This window comes from Nicotiana tabacum, chromosome 3, assembly GCF_000715075.1.
Source record: "Nicotiana tabacum cultivar K326 chromosome 3, ASM71507v2, whole genome shotgun sequence".
Classification (NCBI taxonomy): domain Eukaryota; kingdom Viridiplantae; phylum Streptophyta; class Magnoliopsida; order Solanales; family Solanaceae; genus Nicotiana; species Nicotiana tabacum.
The window spans coordinates 7,137,712-7,154,401 of NC_134082.1; the positions used below are offsets into that span (position 1 = coordinate 7,137,712).

At 35.8% G+C, this 16,690-nt stretch overlaps 1 protein-coding gene across 4 annotated transcripts; it reads right to left on the reverse strand.

The window, feature by feature from the left end:
- Nucleotides 1-1,396: 1,396 nt before the first annotated feature.
- On the reverse strand, nt 1,397-5,544 carry LOC142161628 (uncharacterized). 4 transcript variants are annotated; one of them, XM_075249175.1, is made up of 2 exons: nt 5,388-5,544; nt 1,397-2,709 (listed from the first exon to the last, which is right to left on the reverse strand). In XM_075249175.1, the coding sequence occupies exon 2, from the start codon at nt 2,707-2,709 to the stop codon at nt 1,576-1,578; it is 1,134 nt and encodes a 377-aa protein (XP_075105276.1). In that variant the 5' UTR covers nt 5,388-5,544; the 3' UTR covers nt 1,397-1,575. The 4 variants fall into 4 exon arrangements, with proteins under 4 accessions (XP_075105276.1, XP_075105278.1, XP_075105277.1 ...); XM_075249177.1 differs by having other exon boundaries at nt 1,397-2,718; nt 5,388-5,499; XM_075249176.1 differs by having other exon boundaries at nt 1,397-3,370; nt 5,388-5,495.
- Nucleotides 5,545-16,690: the final 11,146 nt, after the last annotated feature.

Sequence of the window (16,690 nt, forward strand, 5' to 3'; positions counted from 1 at the left end):
GAAATAATAAAGTATAGCTTTTTCGTGCAAAATGTTTTCTCCCCCACAATAGTTGTTAACCCCACTATTAATAATTCTACCTAGGGAAACAAGATACTAGGATCGGACTCCTCTTTAAATGAGAATAAAAGTGTCATTGATAAATATGTAACGACATGCCTTGAATGTAAATATTCTCTGTAAGGACTGGTCATTTAACGCTAGCAAATTGAATGTTGTCCGATGGCAAATCCTTGCACTTCTACCGCCGACTGTGTTCCCTTCGAAATCCATCCAGTACCAGTCACACACGTCGCATTCGGTACTAATTGTTTTCCGACTCGTCCTTTGTCTATATCCAGCTCCACGTGTCATCTTACCATTCGACCACCTGTCATCAACCAATTTTACCCCATACAACTTCCCCTTGAATGTGTCTTGTCAATGCGTTCATCGCCAAGGAAAATAAGAACGGGCTAAGACTGCATTCCTGGTGCAATTCCATCACAACCGGAAAGTGTTTCGAGTCTCCTCCTGTTGTCCTCACTCGAGTCCTAACTCCATCATCCATGTCCAGAATTAGTAAAATTATGCATATTTGACAAATTGAAGGGGGGGGGGGGAGGAAAGAACATTATTATAATGTTGAGATGAAATTTCCTTCTGTTCGTCACTGATAACCTGAGGAAAAGAGTGACACTATTCCTTAATTAGCTCCTCCGATTATTGCATATATTGATTTACAGGAGGATAAAGTTAATTTATGACATTCAAATATCAAACACAAACTCTATTTGTGTAAATTGAATGTACTGTGATCAGTATTTCATTAGTTTGACGTTTGAATGTATCTTACCATCCTTAATTCCTTGTATATGAAAGCTTGGATTTGGAATTAGAGCTTCTCTTGATGAAAGAGTTGTTTTATTTGTTCCCTTTAAAATATTCCCTCTTTCATATATCCAGTTTGAACCAACTTTTCTTTAAATCAGCACAATCTTTTTGATCCCCATTTGCATAAAAATAAATCAGTGAATTGTGTAAGGCATTATTTTCCCAATCCAGTTTATACCCTCTTTCTTTTAACTAGTTTCCTTGCTTTGCATGTCAGAGGTTCATGTGTCATCTCACCATTCAACTGCCTGTTATCAACTAATTTTACCCTTAGTTTCCTTGCTTTGCATGTCAGAGGTTCAATCCCTGACTTCTAGCAACAAGGATTGTGATGGAGTGGTAAATACTTGGTTCGAACTCTGGGTATAGAGTCCCCTTTGTTAGAGAGCGTTTAACCCTCCAATATGAGACTTTTCAGCGCGAACCAGAATTTAGCTAGGCCCCCATGTGCACCGGGTGAGAGACAAAGAAAAAAATTATTTTCCCTATATTCTTTCCTTTCAACACAAAAAGAGGAGCCAACTGAAAATATAGATGGGGAATATATTACAATGAAATCAAACAGAATCAACAATGTTTAAGAATTACAAATCCAAAGGTCATATGGAAATTTACATAAGAGGCCATAGTCACAGAAAACCACTTCCCCTAATCAGGGCATTCATGCCTAACACAAGAATTTGCAAGGTTCTATTCAACAGCCTAATGCTGATCTTCATCTGACCTAGACTGCATTAACCGCCTGCGCCTTCTTGAGTTTAACGATATATCACTGAATACGTCAAGGTCAGTTTCATCCTCGTCTTCATCTTCAGCATCATCATTTTCATGTAAACCTAGCAGATTTTCACCCCATAGATAGCGCCTCCTTGAGGAAGATCCAGAAGAACGCCGGTGCCTTGACAAAGCCCTCAACCTGCCTCCTCTTACCTCAGACGTAGGGTCCATTGACCCAATCATCTGAAATAAAAAGAAAGTACTTAACCACCGTCCACTTTCACTTGGATCTCGTTCCCCTTCACCTGATAGACCGTCTCCATTCTCAATCACGTAATCCCCAAGCACCATCGCTCCTGGCATTGCAGAGTGGATAGCACTGACGATATCGTTGTACTCTCTCTGGTTTTCAAGCCGATGCCATGCTCGTTGTCTTGACGGATCAATATCAGAAGGGCGTGCTGTCGGGTGAACTCTCCTAGCGTGCTGCCGCAATTCACTGTAGTTACCCATGAATGAGCAGGATTCAGAAGAGCAACTTCTAGACTTCCTATTGAGATGCTTCCTAGCCTCCTCCACTACCTTCCATCCTAACACGTCTCCACGACACATAGGACACTTCAATTTACCATTGATCTCTTCATGATCCGTTTCCAATAAAGATACAGAACCTGAAGTTTGGAAAATCCCTTCCAACATGCCCGTATGATTATCTGCCACGTTGCCACTCTCCTCTTCTCCTCCAGGGAATGCATCATTTTCTGCAGCCAGTCTTGTTGGTAAATCACGATTTCCATGAATCGTTCTTAGAGCACTTGAATTTCTCAGCTCCAAGCCATTAGAAATCTCAACGGAAACATGCTGATTGCCTTGTGTCAGACTACTAGAAGGGCAGTCCTTACCGTCAGCCTTCAGATTCTTGAAACGATCCAGGCAATTCGAATGCCTATAACTTGTGTCGCAAATATATGATCGGCAACCCTTATCATGAGAGGTACAAAGGAGGAGAACAGCATTGTGTGGATGCTCCATGCAGATGGGGCATGAAGCTTCATTCCATTCTTTGTAGTCAACATGCATATCAGCATCAAATGACATGCTCCGTTTCCTACTAGCCATCTAAGTACACTATGAACTGTTATTAACAACATTCAACCCGGTATTGCAATGCGTTTAACAATATGGCAGTAGGACATTTTTATTCGATGAAAGACAGTAAAAAGTTGTCATGAAAAGATCCTATGCGTCTCAAGTTGTATAAAAGATAAAGAATTAATATGCGCATAGGTAAAAGAACTCTAGCCACACACACTTTAATTATGTGATGTGAAGCAAACACCCAATACTTTTTTCAATTGTAGGCTTTTCGTACATTTATCAAGACCTTTTTTGGGTGTGAGGGAAGGGGCGGGGTCGTCCACACTATCCAAGATTCTTGGATAGCAAGTCATAAATATCAATAGTATACGAACAATCTACAAACCATATCCTCAAAAAAAAAAAAAGGAGCTACATAGAGCATATTGTTGTTTTGTTTTCTTTTTCTGAGGATCAGTACGTAAGGCACAAGAATTTTTAGAAATGGTATTCAGCAATATCCCACACCAAAAAGCAATCTCCTTTACTTCCCCCTAAAACCTTTATGCTTTTACATGTGAGAGCAATCATTAATTTGACCAATCCCTCCATTAAGTCTAGATAACAAAACCAAGTTCTGGTCCTATCGATCAAGCATAGGTCCACTAGGATGCATCTCGGAAATTTGTGTCTCCAGCAAAATCTACATTCACCAGAATTTCCAAGTCAGTACTGCCTCGGCAGACTCTTTTCAAGCCAGAGGAGTTATAGCATCTCCATCAGCAGTATTAATCTTAGGAGTTTAAGTATAAAAATGAAGCCTACATATGAAGAACCTAAAGTATAGTCAACACATTAAAGGTCACAATCTTGTAACTCAACAACAACAACAACAACATAACCAGTGTGATCCCACGAGTGGGGTCTGAGAGAATGTACCGCAAACCTTACCCCATCCTTGTGTGAGATAGAGAGGCTTTTTCCGATAGACCCTCTGCGCAATCTTGTAACTTAATACTCCAATAAAGATAGATAGCTCCGTCTTTTCATCTTTTTATAGGTAAAAAGCGCACTCTGTTTAAGGATTACAAGTAAAAAGTTGCATCCAATCAACCTTACATCCTTTAAAAAATTCTAATTAATTCTCCCGTCTGTCATGAGAAACTAGCCAATATAGAAAATCATCTCATGTATAGAAAAAGAAATATGTACTCAATTATCGCCAATTCAATATTTTCAATTAGGCCCTATTTTCGCTTATCTTCTTTTCTAGGTCTCGACATTAAGTGCATAATCACTTTGGTAGTTACATAGTAAAGCCGCCATGTCATTCCTGCCAAGAGTTGACTGCAACAGATAATAAACCTTTTTTTTTTTTTTGGTAATTGATAATAAACCTCAAATAGCTACATCTATCTTTCCTGTCTGCATAACTCCCCAAGAGAATCTGGGTCTCTTCTCTACTGGTTTCTTCTGAATGGTCAGTTTTAGCAATTGAAATACTACACAATCTCTATGCCACTCTACTGCAAATTGACTTGCAACGTTCACAAACAACTAATTAATTTTCAATGGTCAAGAGTCCAAGAAATCTGATACTAGTCTAAATCTTGATACAGAACAGCAAATGACTCCTAAAAATAGAATATAATCTGAAAGAGAGGATAAACAGCCAATAATGCATTTTTGTGCACCGGAAAGCATAAAGCAGGATTCACATAGAACGACAATTGGAAAACTCAAAGTAGGAGGAAAAATTGGGTAACAGAAATGGAATCATACAGCTAAACAATAACTAGTTTTGGATCGATGCATAGTAGTAGCAGTTGTTTTAACAATTAAACTATACGACAAACAATAATGAAAGTCTAAACAAGCTGAAAGCTTTATGTATAAATGAGCTCTATCATTTGTTTGCAATAAATCAGAATTACTGACAGACACTAACTAGTCAAAAATTTGAACAAAATCCTATTTTCAGAAAACCATAAACACCACCATCAAAACTGCCAGAACAACAAGAACACTATTAAGCCTCAGTTCCAAGCAAGTTGTGGCCGGCTATATGAATCCTCACTACCATGTCGCTCAGCTCATTGTAGACCAATATTTTGCAAAATAAATAAAATGTACTCGAACTTCTCTATACTTACGACTGGCATATAAATCTCCGACCTGACAAAAACACTCCTAGAAAACATAGAACCTAAGTTACTAAAATGACAAAACATATTCATTGATTTTCAACAGAAAAATGATAAATTCAACAACCCTATCTATACTTCGCCCGGAAATAGAATTCAACAACTCATAGTAGATCCATTACTCTTCAATAAAATATGATCATAATTTCTAACCCCAAATAAAACCCCAGAAAAAGAAAATGCAAACTTTGGAAGAAAAATTCAATATTTTAAAACCCCACATATTATTTTTTGCAAATTAATAAATTATAAAAAAATCAGTCAACTTTTCCCCAAATTAGAATTACACCCTTCAAAATTCCAACACTCAAAACACAAAATAGATCAAAATGATCTTAACTTTAACGGTATATCAAGTAGATCTTCCTAAATTCATAAAAATTAGACCATCATAGTAAAGCAGAGATCAAATTAGGGCAAATTAACAAAAACCCTAAATACAATGAATTAGGAAATTAGGGTACATGAAATTACGATCAAAATATGAAATTGAATTCTTATAGATTTTGTTCTTACAAGATTGATTGTTGATTTTGGCTTCAAATGTGTGAATTAAAAAGCACTTCTTCTCAAAATTAGGGTTTGAGATAAAAAGGAAAAATGTCGCATCTGATGCCCGATTGGAATTGTTGGTTTCTATTTATATTTATTATTTATATTATATATAGGGGGGTAAATTGGAAAATGCACATACATCTTGAAACTTAGCCCGTTTGGACATAAGAAGAATTTCACTTTTTTCGATTTTATTTTACTTTTTTTCGAAATTAATGTTTGACCATAAATTTTCAAATTTTCACTTGAAGATGTATTTTGGAATTTTTCGAAAATTTGAAAAACTCCAAAAAACTATTTTTTAAAATTTTCACTCAGAATACTCACAAAACTTCAAAAACAACCCAAAATTATATATATATCCAAACACAACTCTAATTTTCAAATACAATTTTCACTTTAAAAAAAATTCACTTTTTCTGAAATTTTACAATTCTTATGTCCAAACTCTCACTAAGTAAACAGAAAACTGTGGGGTGAAAAAAATAAGGACAAAATGATGGGGTAAAGAAAAAAGTGGTGTTACTTTCTTGGAATTGTTTGAAATTGGAAAATGTTTAGAGGGAAATTGCACAGAAAATATAGAGAAAGTACAGTTTCCGGAGAAAATGATGGTACTTTTTTGGAATTAAATATAGAGAAAATGATGGGGTGAATAAAACAAAAAAAAAAGAGAAAATGGTGGGGTGAATAAAACAAAAAAGAAAAAATGGTGGTACTCTATTTGTATTTTTGGAACTTGAAAAATGTTAAGTGGGAAATTACACAGAATATAGAGAAAAAGTACAGCTTTTTGCACGTTTTTGGACAAAGCTATTTATGTGTACGTTGTGCTGCTGCCAAGGTTTGTTGGAGAAATTTCCTATTAAAGGTACCATACCAATTAATCTGTAGACTAGGAATTTATTTAAGGATATTTAAATTTGAAAGAAGTAAAAAAAAATCTCGATAAAAGGTGTTCAATATGTATTATATACCTCTAAAACGTAATATTTTATCTATATACACAGTGAAACTTTTCGACAAAGGGTGGTCAGTTGTAACCATGTAATTTCGCCACTGCTCGCATAGCTAGACTCCTTACCATGTCAAATCTAGAACATATAAGAAAAATAGTCATATTGAGAACTCACGTACTCTGAATCCTCGATCCGCCACTGTACTCTTGCTTTGTTTCATGTTCCTTGAAGATGGTGTGCAAAATAATAGTAATTTCTCCTAAATCTTTTAGCAGTGTTGTTTGGTGTGCGCTTAAGCCTTGAAGCTCAAAAAAAGCTCAGAGCATGTGCTTCACTTAGGTTGTGTTTCAGTGTACACAAGGCACTAAGGTGTGCACTTCACTGTCTATAAGCTTTATCTTGACTAAAACGGTACAAAATTATAACTATTATTGGCAAAAAAATATATTGATGCGACATTTGTGGTCTTAAATATATTGTGTTTCTGCTCTTAATTTTGCTAAATTACTATTCTCATTCCTCAAATGTGATTATATCAAAATATTAAAGGTGAATAGTTATAGTGTAGACTCATTTTCTTTTTTCACTTTGGTTGGAAGAAATTTTATGTATTATGCTGGCCGTTGCCACTGTAATACAACAACAACTCAAGAAGAAATTCTTGATAAGAAGAGTTTTCTCTTAATGGTATGTGCAAATCCAAATTAATCTCTTGATATCAGTCACATAGCAAAAAATAAAGTTTTAAAACGAGTCAATAAAACGACGAAATTTAGTGGGTGTTTGGACATAAGAATTGTAAAATTTCGAAAAAAGTAAAAGAAAAAATTAGGTGAAAATTGTATTTAAAAATTAGAGTTATGTTTGGACATGAATATAATTTTGAGCTGTTTTTAAATTTTTATGAGTGATCTGAGTGAAAATTTTGAAAATCATCTTTTTGGAGATTTTAAAATTTTCGAAAAATTCTTCAAGTGAAAATTAGTAATTTTATGGTCAAACACTAATTTAAAAAAAAAAAAATATGAAAAAAATTTCATGCCCGAACCGGCTCTTAAATTGGTCGGACGACCAAATATGAACTATGAAGTAGCATATCCTATTTTAGGTCAATGAACTCATTTCCCAGATATGTCCAGGTTCATAAATCATAATGGAGGACAAAAAGGTAATAAAAAAAGAAAAACAGAAGAAAATATATTTACTTATTACATTAATGATATTCAACTTGTGGGACCTCTGGTTTGTCAAAATGCATACGATTTCGATTAAGACCAAGCAAGAAATATAGTAAGAATTACAAGAAAATACACATAACTTCATACAATAAAAAAAATGGTACATATATTTAAGTTTTATTTCATCTAGCCCATATTGTACACATTTTGAAAACATTAGCTCTTGCAAGTTCAAAATCTGTATTTTTACAACCATTGCTTCTAAAAGTTATGGAGTTAAATCTGTGTTCTCGATCACAACCATTGCTTTCACTCTCTCTTCTTCTCACATCTTTTACATATGTTTCAAGAGGTCGTCCACCATTGCTGCTTCTCCCCATATGTCACATGGTTGCAATGTAAAAGAATTGAAGAGTAAAAGTCCACCATTGAAGGTCACTCAAAGCTTTGCTTTAGAGAATAGAATTTTTTAAGTTTGTTAATTATTTGGATTGGGTGTTGTTCCAATTGATGAAAAATATCAAAATAAGTTCAAAGTTTAAATTTGAAGTGATTTGGAGTAGATTTGAGCAAGATTTGAGTTAAATTTCAGAAAGACGCAAGGAAGAAGACAAAGTTAGTTTTTTGTATAATTACGTATAATCTTGTAATAGGTATATGAGTGTATAAACATATCTTATACACTTTTATACACCTTTATACAAACGTCTATAGACGAACTTCTTCCACGATTTTCAGTTGCAATTCTTGTTCAAAATCAGTCCAAATCTCCATTAAATGACTTCAAATTTTATATACAACATCCTTATACCATTTCTAACAAGTCTAAATAACACTCACTCCAAATTTCTCACAAAATCAAATTCGAAATTTAAACCCACATATTTAAGCTTGTTAAAAAATTATTTTTTACCACCCAAATGGATTTGGTTTGTTAAACTAATATTTGAGTCACAGTTACTGATTCAAAAATTAACTTAAAAGCTTGTGCAAGCTTTTTTAAAAACTAAATAATAATTTTAAGAACCTATTGGAGTTAGATGTTGAATCTTAGCCTATTATTTTTGGGCTAGTTGGTTGTAAATTGAAATATGGGCTATAAAATTAAAAAGTGGGGAGCCCAGTTATTCTTATGTGAAATTTTCCCAGAAATATAATGTTAAGAGTATTTATGTACCCGTGTCTCTCTCTCTCTCTCTCTCTCTCTCTCTCTCTCTCTCTCTCTCTCTCTCTCTCTCTCTCTCTCTATATATATATATATATATATATATATATATATATATATATATATATATATATATATATATATATATATATATATATCCACTTTTTACAAGTATAGCAAACACTAAGTTTGGACAAATGGCCCCAAACTTTAGTACAATCTCATCCTCTCTAACATCTTCTAAGGATAAAAATTAAGTGTTTGCAAAATTTTCCTCAAACTACTCCGTCTATAGCCTATACAATGAATTTCTAGTACTAACTGTCTAGCAGTATCTTTGCTGCATCTTTTCTCCTCTTGAAAGACTCATCGATGCCTTTCCAGCCATAAGTGATATACTGCTCCAGTTATGCTTATCCTATATATCATAGTTTTGGATCCTTTGCCTTTAACATGATCCATTGCCCCATTTGAGCTCCTCATCCCATCTTCCTGGTCTTCGCGTAAGCCCCAGCCATGTTAGTAACCTTCTCCAAACGTCTGCTGAGAATGGACAAGCAAAGAAAAGGTGCTTGTGACTTTCTAACTTTTGCTCACATAATGGACAGTTTGGACTTACTTGTATCCCCAACTGTTCAATCTATCTTTTGTATATAACTTCCCATGCACTGCAAGATACAATATGAATCTCGATTTTGGACAACTTCTGTTGTTGCATAACAATCTACTCCAGTTCTTCTTTGAAAAATCTCCTCTCAGTTGTTTGTACACTTCTCTGATAGAAAATGTTTATGTCATCAGCACCATTCCAGTGTTCAAGCCTGCTTCATTCAAGTACTTTCTAGCCTGCGATATCTTCCTGATAATCCATGAAGCTTGCTTCGTATCTACTTCCCATGGATCATTTCCTTTTATATAGTAGACATGCACGCACTCATCTTATCCACAATTTGTCCTTCTTCTTACAAAGATTCCATAAATTTTTCAATAATATTGCCCTATTCCATGTACCAAGATCCGTAACATTCAAACCTCCTTTAGTTTTAGGTCTGCACAGTTTATCCCATGCCACTAATGCTTTCTTACTCGAGCTAGTACCACCAGTCCATAAAAACTTCCTACAAATGGCCTCAACCAACTGAATGATCTTTTTTGGTAGTGGAAATATTTGTGACCAGAAAAATTGGATAGCTATTAGAACACTCTTATAGGACCAAACCTGTTGTTATATGTGAAAGTAGACAAAACAAAAGAAAGAAAAATCAAAAAGAGATGAAAATATGATGTAAGCGCTTACATCGACATTATTGTGATATAAGCGCTTACCTCAGCATTCTTATGATGTAAGTACTTACATCGGCATTCTTATGATGTAAGCGCTTACCTCGGCAGGGCATTCAAATGCTTATAAATAGGGGTCTACATTTTCATTTGTAGATCATCCCAAAACTTCTTCTTTCTCTCTTCAATTAATAAAGAGCTATTCTTTGTGTGGTCATGGAGTAGGCAAAAATTGCCGAACCACGTAAATCTTGTCTTGTCTTGTCTTGTGCAATTTATTGTTTCTCTCCTAAATATCCTTTTCCTTCTATTATCTTGACACACTTCCTCAACAATTGGTATCAGAGCACAGACAGTGTAATCCTGGTAGAAAAGTACAGTATTGGTGCAGGTACTATTCGCAAGAATAGTGCGACACTATTGATCATCGTTACTATTCACAAGCACTATTCACATAAATTATTTTTGTGAAAAATGGCATCGGAAGAAGGGAAGGTTAAGATTGACAAGTTCAATGGCAAAGATTTTGGATTCTGGAAAATGCAAATGGAGGACTATTTGTACTAGAAAAAATTACACTTACCTCTAACCGAGGTAAAACCGGAGACTATGTCCAAAGCGGATTGGGATCTATTAGATCGCCAAGCTCTTGGTGTGATTCGTTTGACGCTAACACGAAATGTGGCGTTTAACATCACTAACGAGAAGACCACTGCAGGCCTGATAAAGGCGTTATCAAATATGTATGAGAAGCCATCTGCTTAAAATAAAGTCTATTGATACGTCGATTGTTCAACTTAAAAATGACAGAAGGTGGATCAGTCACGGAACATATAAATGAGTTTAATACAATATTAACTCAGTTGACAACTGTTAATATAACAATTGATAACGAAATCAGGGCGTTGATTCTACTATCATCTCTACCGGAGAGTTGGTCTGCAACAGTAACTGCAGTTAGCAGTTCATTAGGAAGTACCAAACTCAAATTGAATGATATTAGAGACTTGGTTCTAAGCGAAGATATTCGCCGAAGAGAATCAAGTGATTCCCCAGGATCTGCTTTTAGTACCGAAAGCAGGGGAGAATCAACCAAAGAAGACAGATTTATGGTCGTGGCAGATCAAAGTCAAGGAGAAGAGGACAATCCAAAAATCGCAAGGACATTACTTGTTGGAATTGCGATAAAAAGGGTCACTACAGTAGTCAATGTAGAGAACCAAAGAAGAAGAAGGAAGAAAATTAAGCAAATGTAATTGCTGAACAAGTCGGTGATGCACTAATTTGTTGTGCAGACAGTCCAGTCGAATCTTGGATTCTAGACTCAGGTGCATCCTTTCACTCTACATCATGCAAAGAATTATTGCATAATTATATTGCTGGAAAATTTGGGAAAGTTTATCAAGCAGATGGCGAACCTCTCGACATTGCCGGAAAAGGTGAAGTTCATATAAAGACTTCACAAGGCACGCTATGGAAATTGCAAAGTGTACGACATGTTCGTGGCCTCAAGAAAAATCTGATATCTATGGGTCAGATTGACGATGAAGGATATACAACAACATTCGGCAACGAATCGTGGAAGATAACCAAAGGGAATTTGGTTGTGGCACGAGGCTTCAAAAGGGGAACACTGTATGCAACTGCAATAGAAAGAGATACTATAGCAACAGTTGATCATGTTCGTGATACAACATTGTGGCACCGGAGGCTCGGGCATATGAGTGAGAAGGGAATGAAGCTTTTGGCATCAAAAAAGAAGTTGTCAAACCTAAACATGTTGAATTAGGTTTGTGCGAAGATTGCATTTACGGGAAACAAAAGAGAGTTAGTTTCTCAAAGGTGGGAAGGACGCCAAAGAAAGAGAAGCTGGAACTAGTGCATACAGATGTGTGGGGACCAGCTCTTGTAACTTCTCTAGGAGGCTCACGCTATTATGTCACCTTCATTGATGATTCCACAAGAAAGGTATGGGTTTATTTTCTGAAAAATAAATCTGATGTATTTGTTACCTTTAAAAGATGGAAAGCTGAAGTTGAAAATCAGACAAGTCTAAAGTTAAAATATCTGAAGTCTGACAATGGAGGAGAGTATGATAGCCAAGAGTTCAAAGCATTTTGCTCAGAGAATGGGATCAGAATGATTAAGACAGTTCCTGGAACACCGGAACAAAATGGTGTTGCTGAGAGGATGAACAAAACCCTGAATGAACGAGCGAGAAGTATGAGAATACATTCTGGATTGCCGAAGTATTTTTGGGCTGAGGCTATTAATACGGCAGCTTACCTCATAAACAGGGGACCCTCTATACCGCTGAATTTTGAAATTCCTGAGGAGGTATGGACAGGAAAGGAGGTAACTCTCTCACATCTGAAATTTTTTAGTTGTGTTGCTTATGTGCATGTAAACTCTAATGATAGAGATAAGTTTGATCCAAAAGCAAAGAAATGTTTCTTTATTGGCTATGGTGATGATAATTTTGGTTATCGGTTTTGGGATGATCAGAATAGAAAGATCCTAAGACACAAGAATGTCACATTTAATGAAAATGTGATGTACAAGGATAAGCTTGAAGTAGAACCAAACAACACCAGCAAACAGACAATGTCTGAAACAGTTAAGTTAGAAGAAATCTCAGAAAATGAAGTAGCTAGAGGGATTACAACTGATTTTGAAATTGAATATAAAGAACCAGAAGCCGAATTTGAAGAAGAACTAGAAGCCGAACCTGAAGCGGAACTAGAGATAGAATCAAATCCAGAACCAAATCTGGAATCAGGATCTGAATCAAATTCGTATTCTGTTACTCATGAACCTACATTGAGGAGATCTAAAAGAGTCACGAATGCTCCAGATAAGTTAACTCTCTCTCTTCACTATTTACTTCTTACTGATGCTGGAGAACCAGAGCATTTTGTTGAAGCAATGCAGGTGATAGACTCTGATAAGTGGAAGCTAGCCATGAAAGAAGAGATGAATTCTCTTCAAAAGAATAAAACATGGATACATACGGAGTTACCAAAAGGAAAGAAGGCATTGCAGAACAAGTGAGTGTACAGAGTCAAGGAAGAGCATGATGGTAAGAAGAGATACAAAGCACGATTAGTAGTAAAAGGCTTTCAGCAGAAGGAAGGAATTGACTACACCGAGATATTCTCTCCTGTAGTCAAATTAACTACTATCAAGTTGGTGCTAAGTATCGTAGCTGCAGAAGATTTGCATTTGGAGCAGCTAGATGTTAAAACTGCTTTCTTGCATGGTGACCTTGAAGAAGACATCTACATGAAACAACTTAAAGGTTTTCAAGTTTCTGGTAAAGAAAACCTTGTGTGTAAATTGAAGAAGAGTTTGTATGGTTTGAAACAAGCTCCCCGACAATGGTACAAGAAATTTGATGGATTCATGCATAAAAATGGTTTCACACGATGTGAGATGGACCATTGCTGTTATATCAAAAATCTTGATGAATCCTATATCATTTTATTGTTGTACGTTGATGATATGCTAATTGCAGGATCTAGCATAAATGAGATCAACTTGGTTAAGCAACAACTGGCGGAGGAGTTTGAAATGAAAGACTTAGGACCAGCTAAGCAAATGCTTGGGATGAGGATTAGCAGAAACAGGTCGGAAGGAACCTTAAAGTTGTCTCAAGAAAAGTACATACAGAAGGTACTAAGCGGGTTCAGTCTTCATGATGCAAAGACCAGAAGCACTCCACTTGGAAGCCATCTAAATCTGTCAAAGGACCAATCACCTAAGACAGATGAAGAAAAGAAGTACATGTCCAAAGTTCTGTATGCTTCAGCAGTAGGAAATTTGATGTATGTTATGGTTTGCACTAGACCTGACATAGCCCATGCAGTTGGAGTTGTCAGTAGATACATGTCAAATCCAGGAAAAGAGCATTGGGAAGGTGTAAAATGGATATTGCGATATCTCAAAGGCACTTCAGGTATGGCACTTTGTTTTAAAAAGAGCAATATTATCTTACAAGGTTTTGCTGATGCAAATTTAGGTGGCGATCTGGATAGTCGAAAAAGTACCACGGGCTACGTGTTCACCTTGGGTGGTACTGCTGTTAGTTGGATGTCCAGACTTCAGAAAAGTGTTGCTCTATCTACCACTAAAGCAGAGTACATGGCAATCTCAGAAGCTGGAAAAGAGATGATTTGGCTCAAGAATTTTCTTAAAGAGCTAGGTAAAGAGCAGGACAATTGTGAGCTTTTTAGTGATAGCCAGAGTGCAATTCATCTTGCCAAGAATCTAGTGTTTCATGCAAGATCGAAGCATATCCAGTTGAGGTATCATCATATCCGAGAGTTGATAAATGAAGGAACTCTTTTCCTACAGAAGATACCAGGATCAAAGAACCCGTCAGACATGTTGACCAAAGTTGTCGGTGTTGACAAACTGAGGCTGTGCACTGCCTCAATTATCCTTCAAGACTGATAGAGTGAAGGTGCCACCAGAGAATAGCAAATCTTTCTTTATTTTCTTTCTTGATGTAACATAGGTTTGAGGGGGAGATTGATAGGACCAAACCTGTTGTTGTATGTGAAAGTAGACAAAACAAAAGAAAGAAAAATCAAAAAGAGATGAAAACATGATGTAAACGCTTACATCGACATTCTTGTGATGTAAGTGCTTATTTCAACATTCTTATGATGTAAGCGCTTACATCGGCATTCTTATGATGTAAGTGCTTACCTCGGCAGGGTATTCAAATACTTATAACTAGGGGTCTACATTTTCATTTGTAGATCATCCCAAAACTTCTTCTTTCTCTCTTCAATTAATAAAGAGCTATTCTTTGTGTGGTCGTGGAGTAGGCAAAAATTACCGAACCACGTAAATCTTGTCTTGTCTTGTGCAATTTATTGTTTCTCTCCTAAATATCATTTTCCTTCTATTATCTTGACACGCTTCCTCAACACACTCTTTATGATCAATTGCAACCTCCCAGCATAGCTTAGAAACTTCATTGTCCATTGTTAATTCTCCCCAGTATTTTGTCCAGTAGAGGTTGACATTGGCTTACTGATAACCTCTTTCAGATCAATGGGACACCTATGTATCGAAAAGGAAGTTCACATGTAGTAAATCCAGTCATCTGAATGATTTCTTGCTGTGTTGCCATTGGAACTCCACCAAAATACATGCAACTTTTATTTTGATTTGCCACTAGTCCTGAAGCTGTTGAGAATTTGTTGAAACATTCATATAACAACTGTACAGACATCAAATCTCCTCGTTTAGCCAGTTTGTTCTCCTCAAATAGCATCGACCATGTCCTTCCTACTTTTTGTTCTGGTTCCAACTGCAGCTTCCTCTGAGCACATCTATTTTAAGTTTCTGTCCCATTGATGTTTCCGCTTTGAACCTTCTTCAATTCCAGATCTGCACCTTGAATTTGTTTTTGTTCTGGTCCTTTTGAGCTTAGATCCTGCTGCATGCTGACCGGAGTTGTCCATTTAACCTATGGTGCTTTGCTATCTCCACTACTAGTTGGTAAGGTTGGCCATATCTCCAAATTTGTTGTTGCATGTGCCTTTCCTTTGCTTATTGATGCTTCCTCGATCAATTTCCTTTCATTAGTAGTGTTATTTTCCTTTGTCCCAGCTTTGAGCAATGGAACAATACCAACACCTCCAATTACTAGAGATTTTGGTGTTACTGCTCTCATAATTTTTGAATTCCTTCCTTCCATGGATCTGTTATCTTCCTCATATAGCTGTTTCGAAGCTTTTGATGGTCGTCCTCGTGCTCTCCCCATTCCGGTGGGTGCAAGTTAGCAGTGCACGCTAAAGTACACCGAGAGAGAAAGAGAAGAGAGAGAAATTGCTTAGCAAATATTACCTTTTAAAAAAATATTACCTTTAAAATATATATTTTCCTTAAATAGTTTAATCATGAATTATTAATACGTGTATTTTTATTTCTCATTTTATCCCTTCTAAAATGATACATAAATTTTTGCATAATTTAATGTATATACTCCCTCCAGTCCACAATAAGTGGCCAATTCATTTTTTTATTTTGGTCCAAAATAAGTGTTCATTTATATAATCAAGACAAAATTCAATTTATTTTTCCGAAATTATCCTTATGTATGTCTCCCTAAAAAATCTTTTACTCCTCACATTAAATTATGCTACCACATTTAATTTAGGGTAGTTTAGTCACACTAACTATTTTTGTCTAGAATTTAGTATTTCCTTAATGGGCGTGCCCAAAGCAAATGACCACTTATTGTGGATCGAAGGGAGTATTATTTAATAATACCGATCAAATAGTGTATTAGTGTAAGCCAGACTTTATGCTAGAATTTAATATTATCCAAAACAATCAACCGTGCGAATCAACCTTAATGATATGCTCTTATAGTTATGTAAATGTTATGACATATTTAAAATTATAAGTTCTAACGTTTTCTTTTCTATATGCCAAAAGTCTTTCTTCTTTTCTTAAATTGTATGTCTCATTAAATACCTTTATATAAAATGAAACGGTGGGAAGAGTAACATAATAATTCGACGATACATCAGTAGAGTAGAGCACTTGTACATTTGTGTCACATGGCAGGCCACAGAGTAATCGTGAAAAATAGTTACTCCATCCGTTCACTTTTACTTGTCCAGTATTCTAAAAATAGGTTTTCACTTTTACTTGTCATTTTTA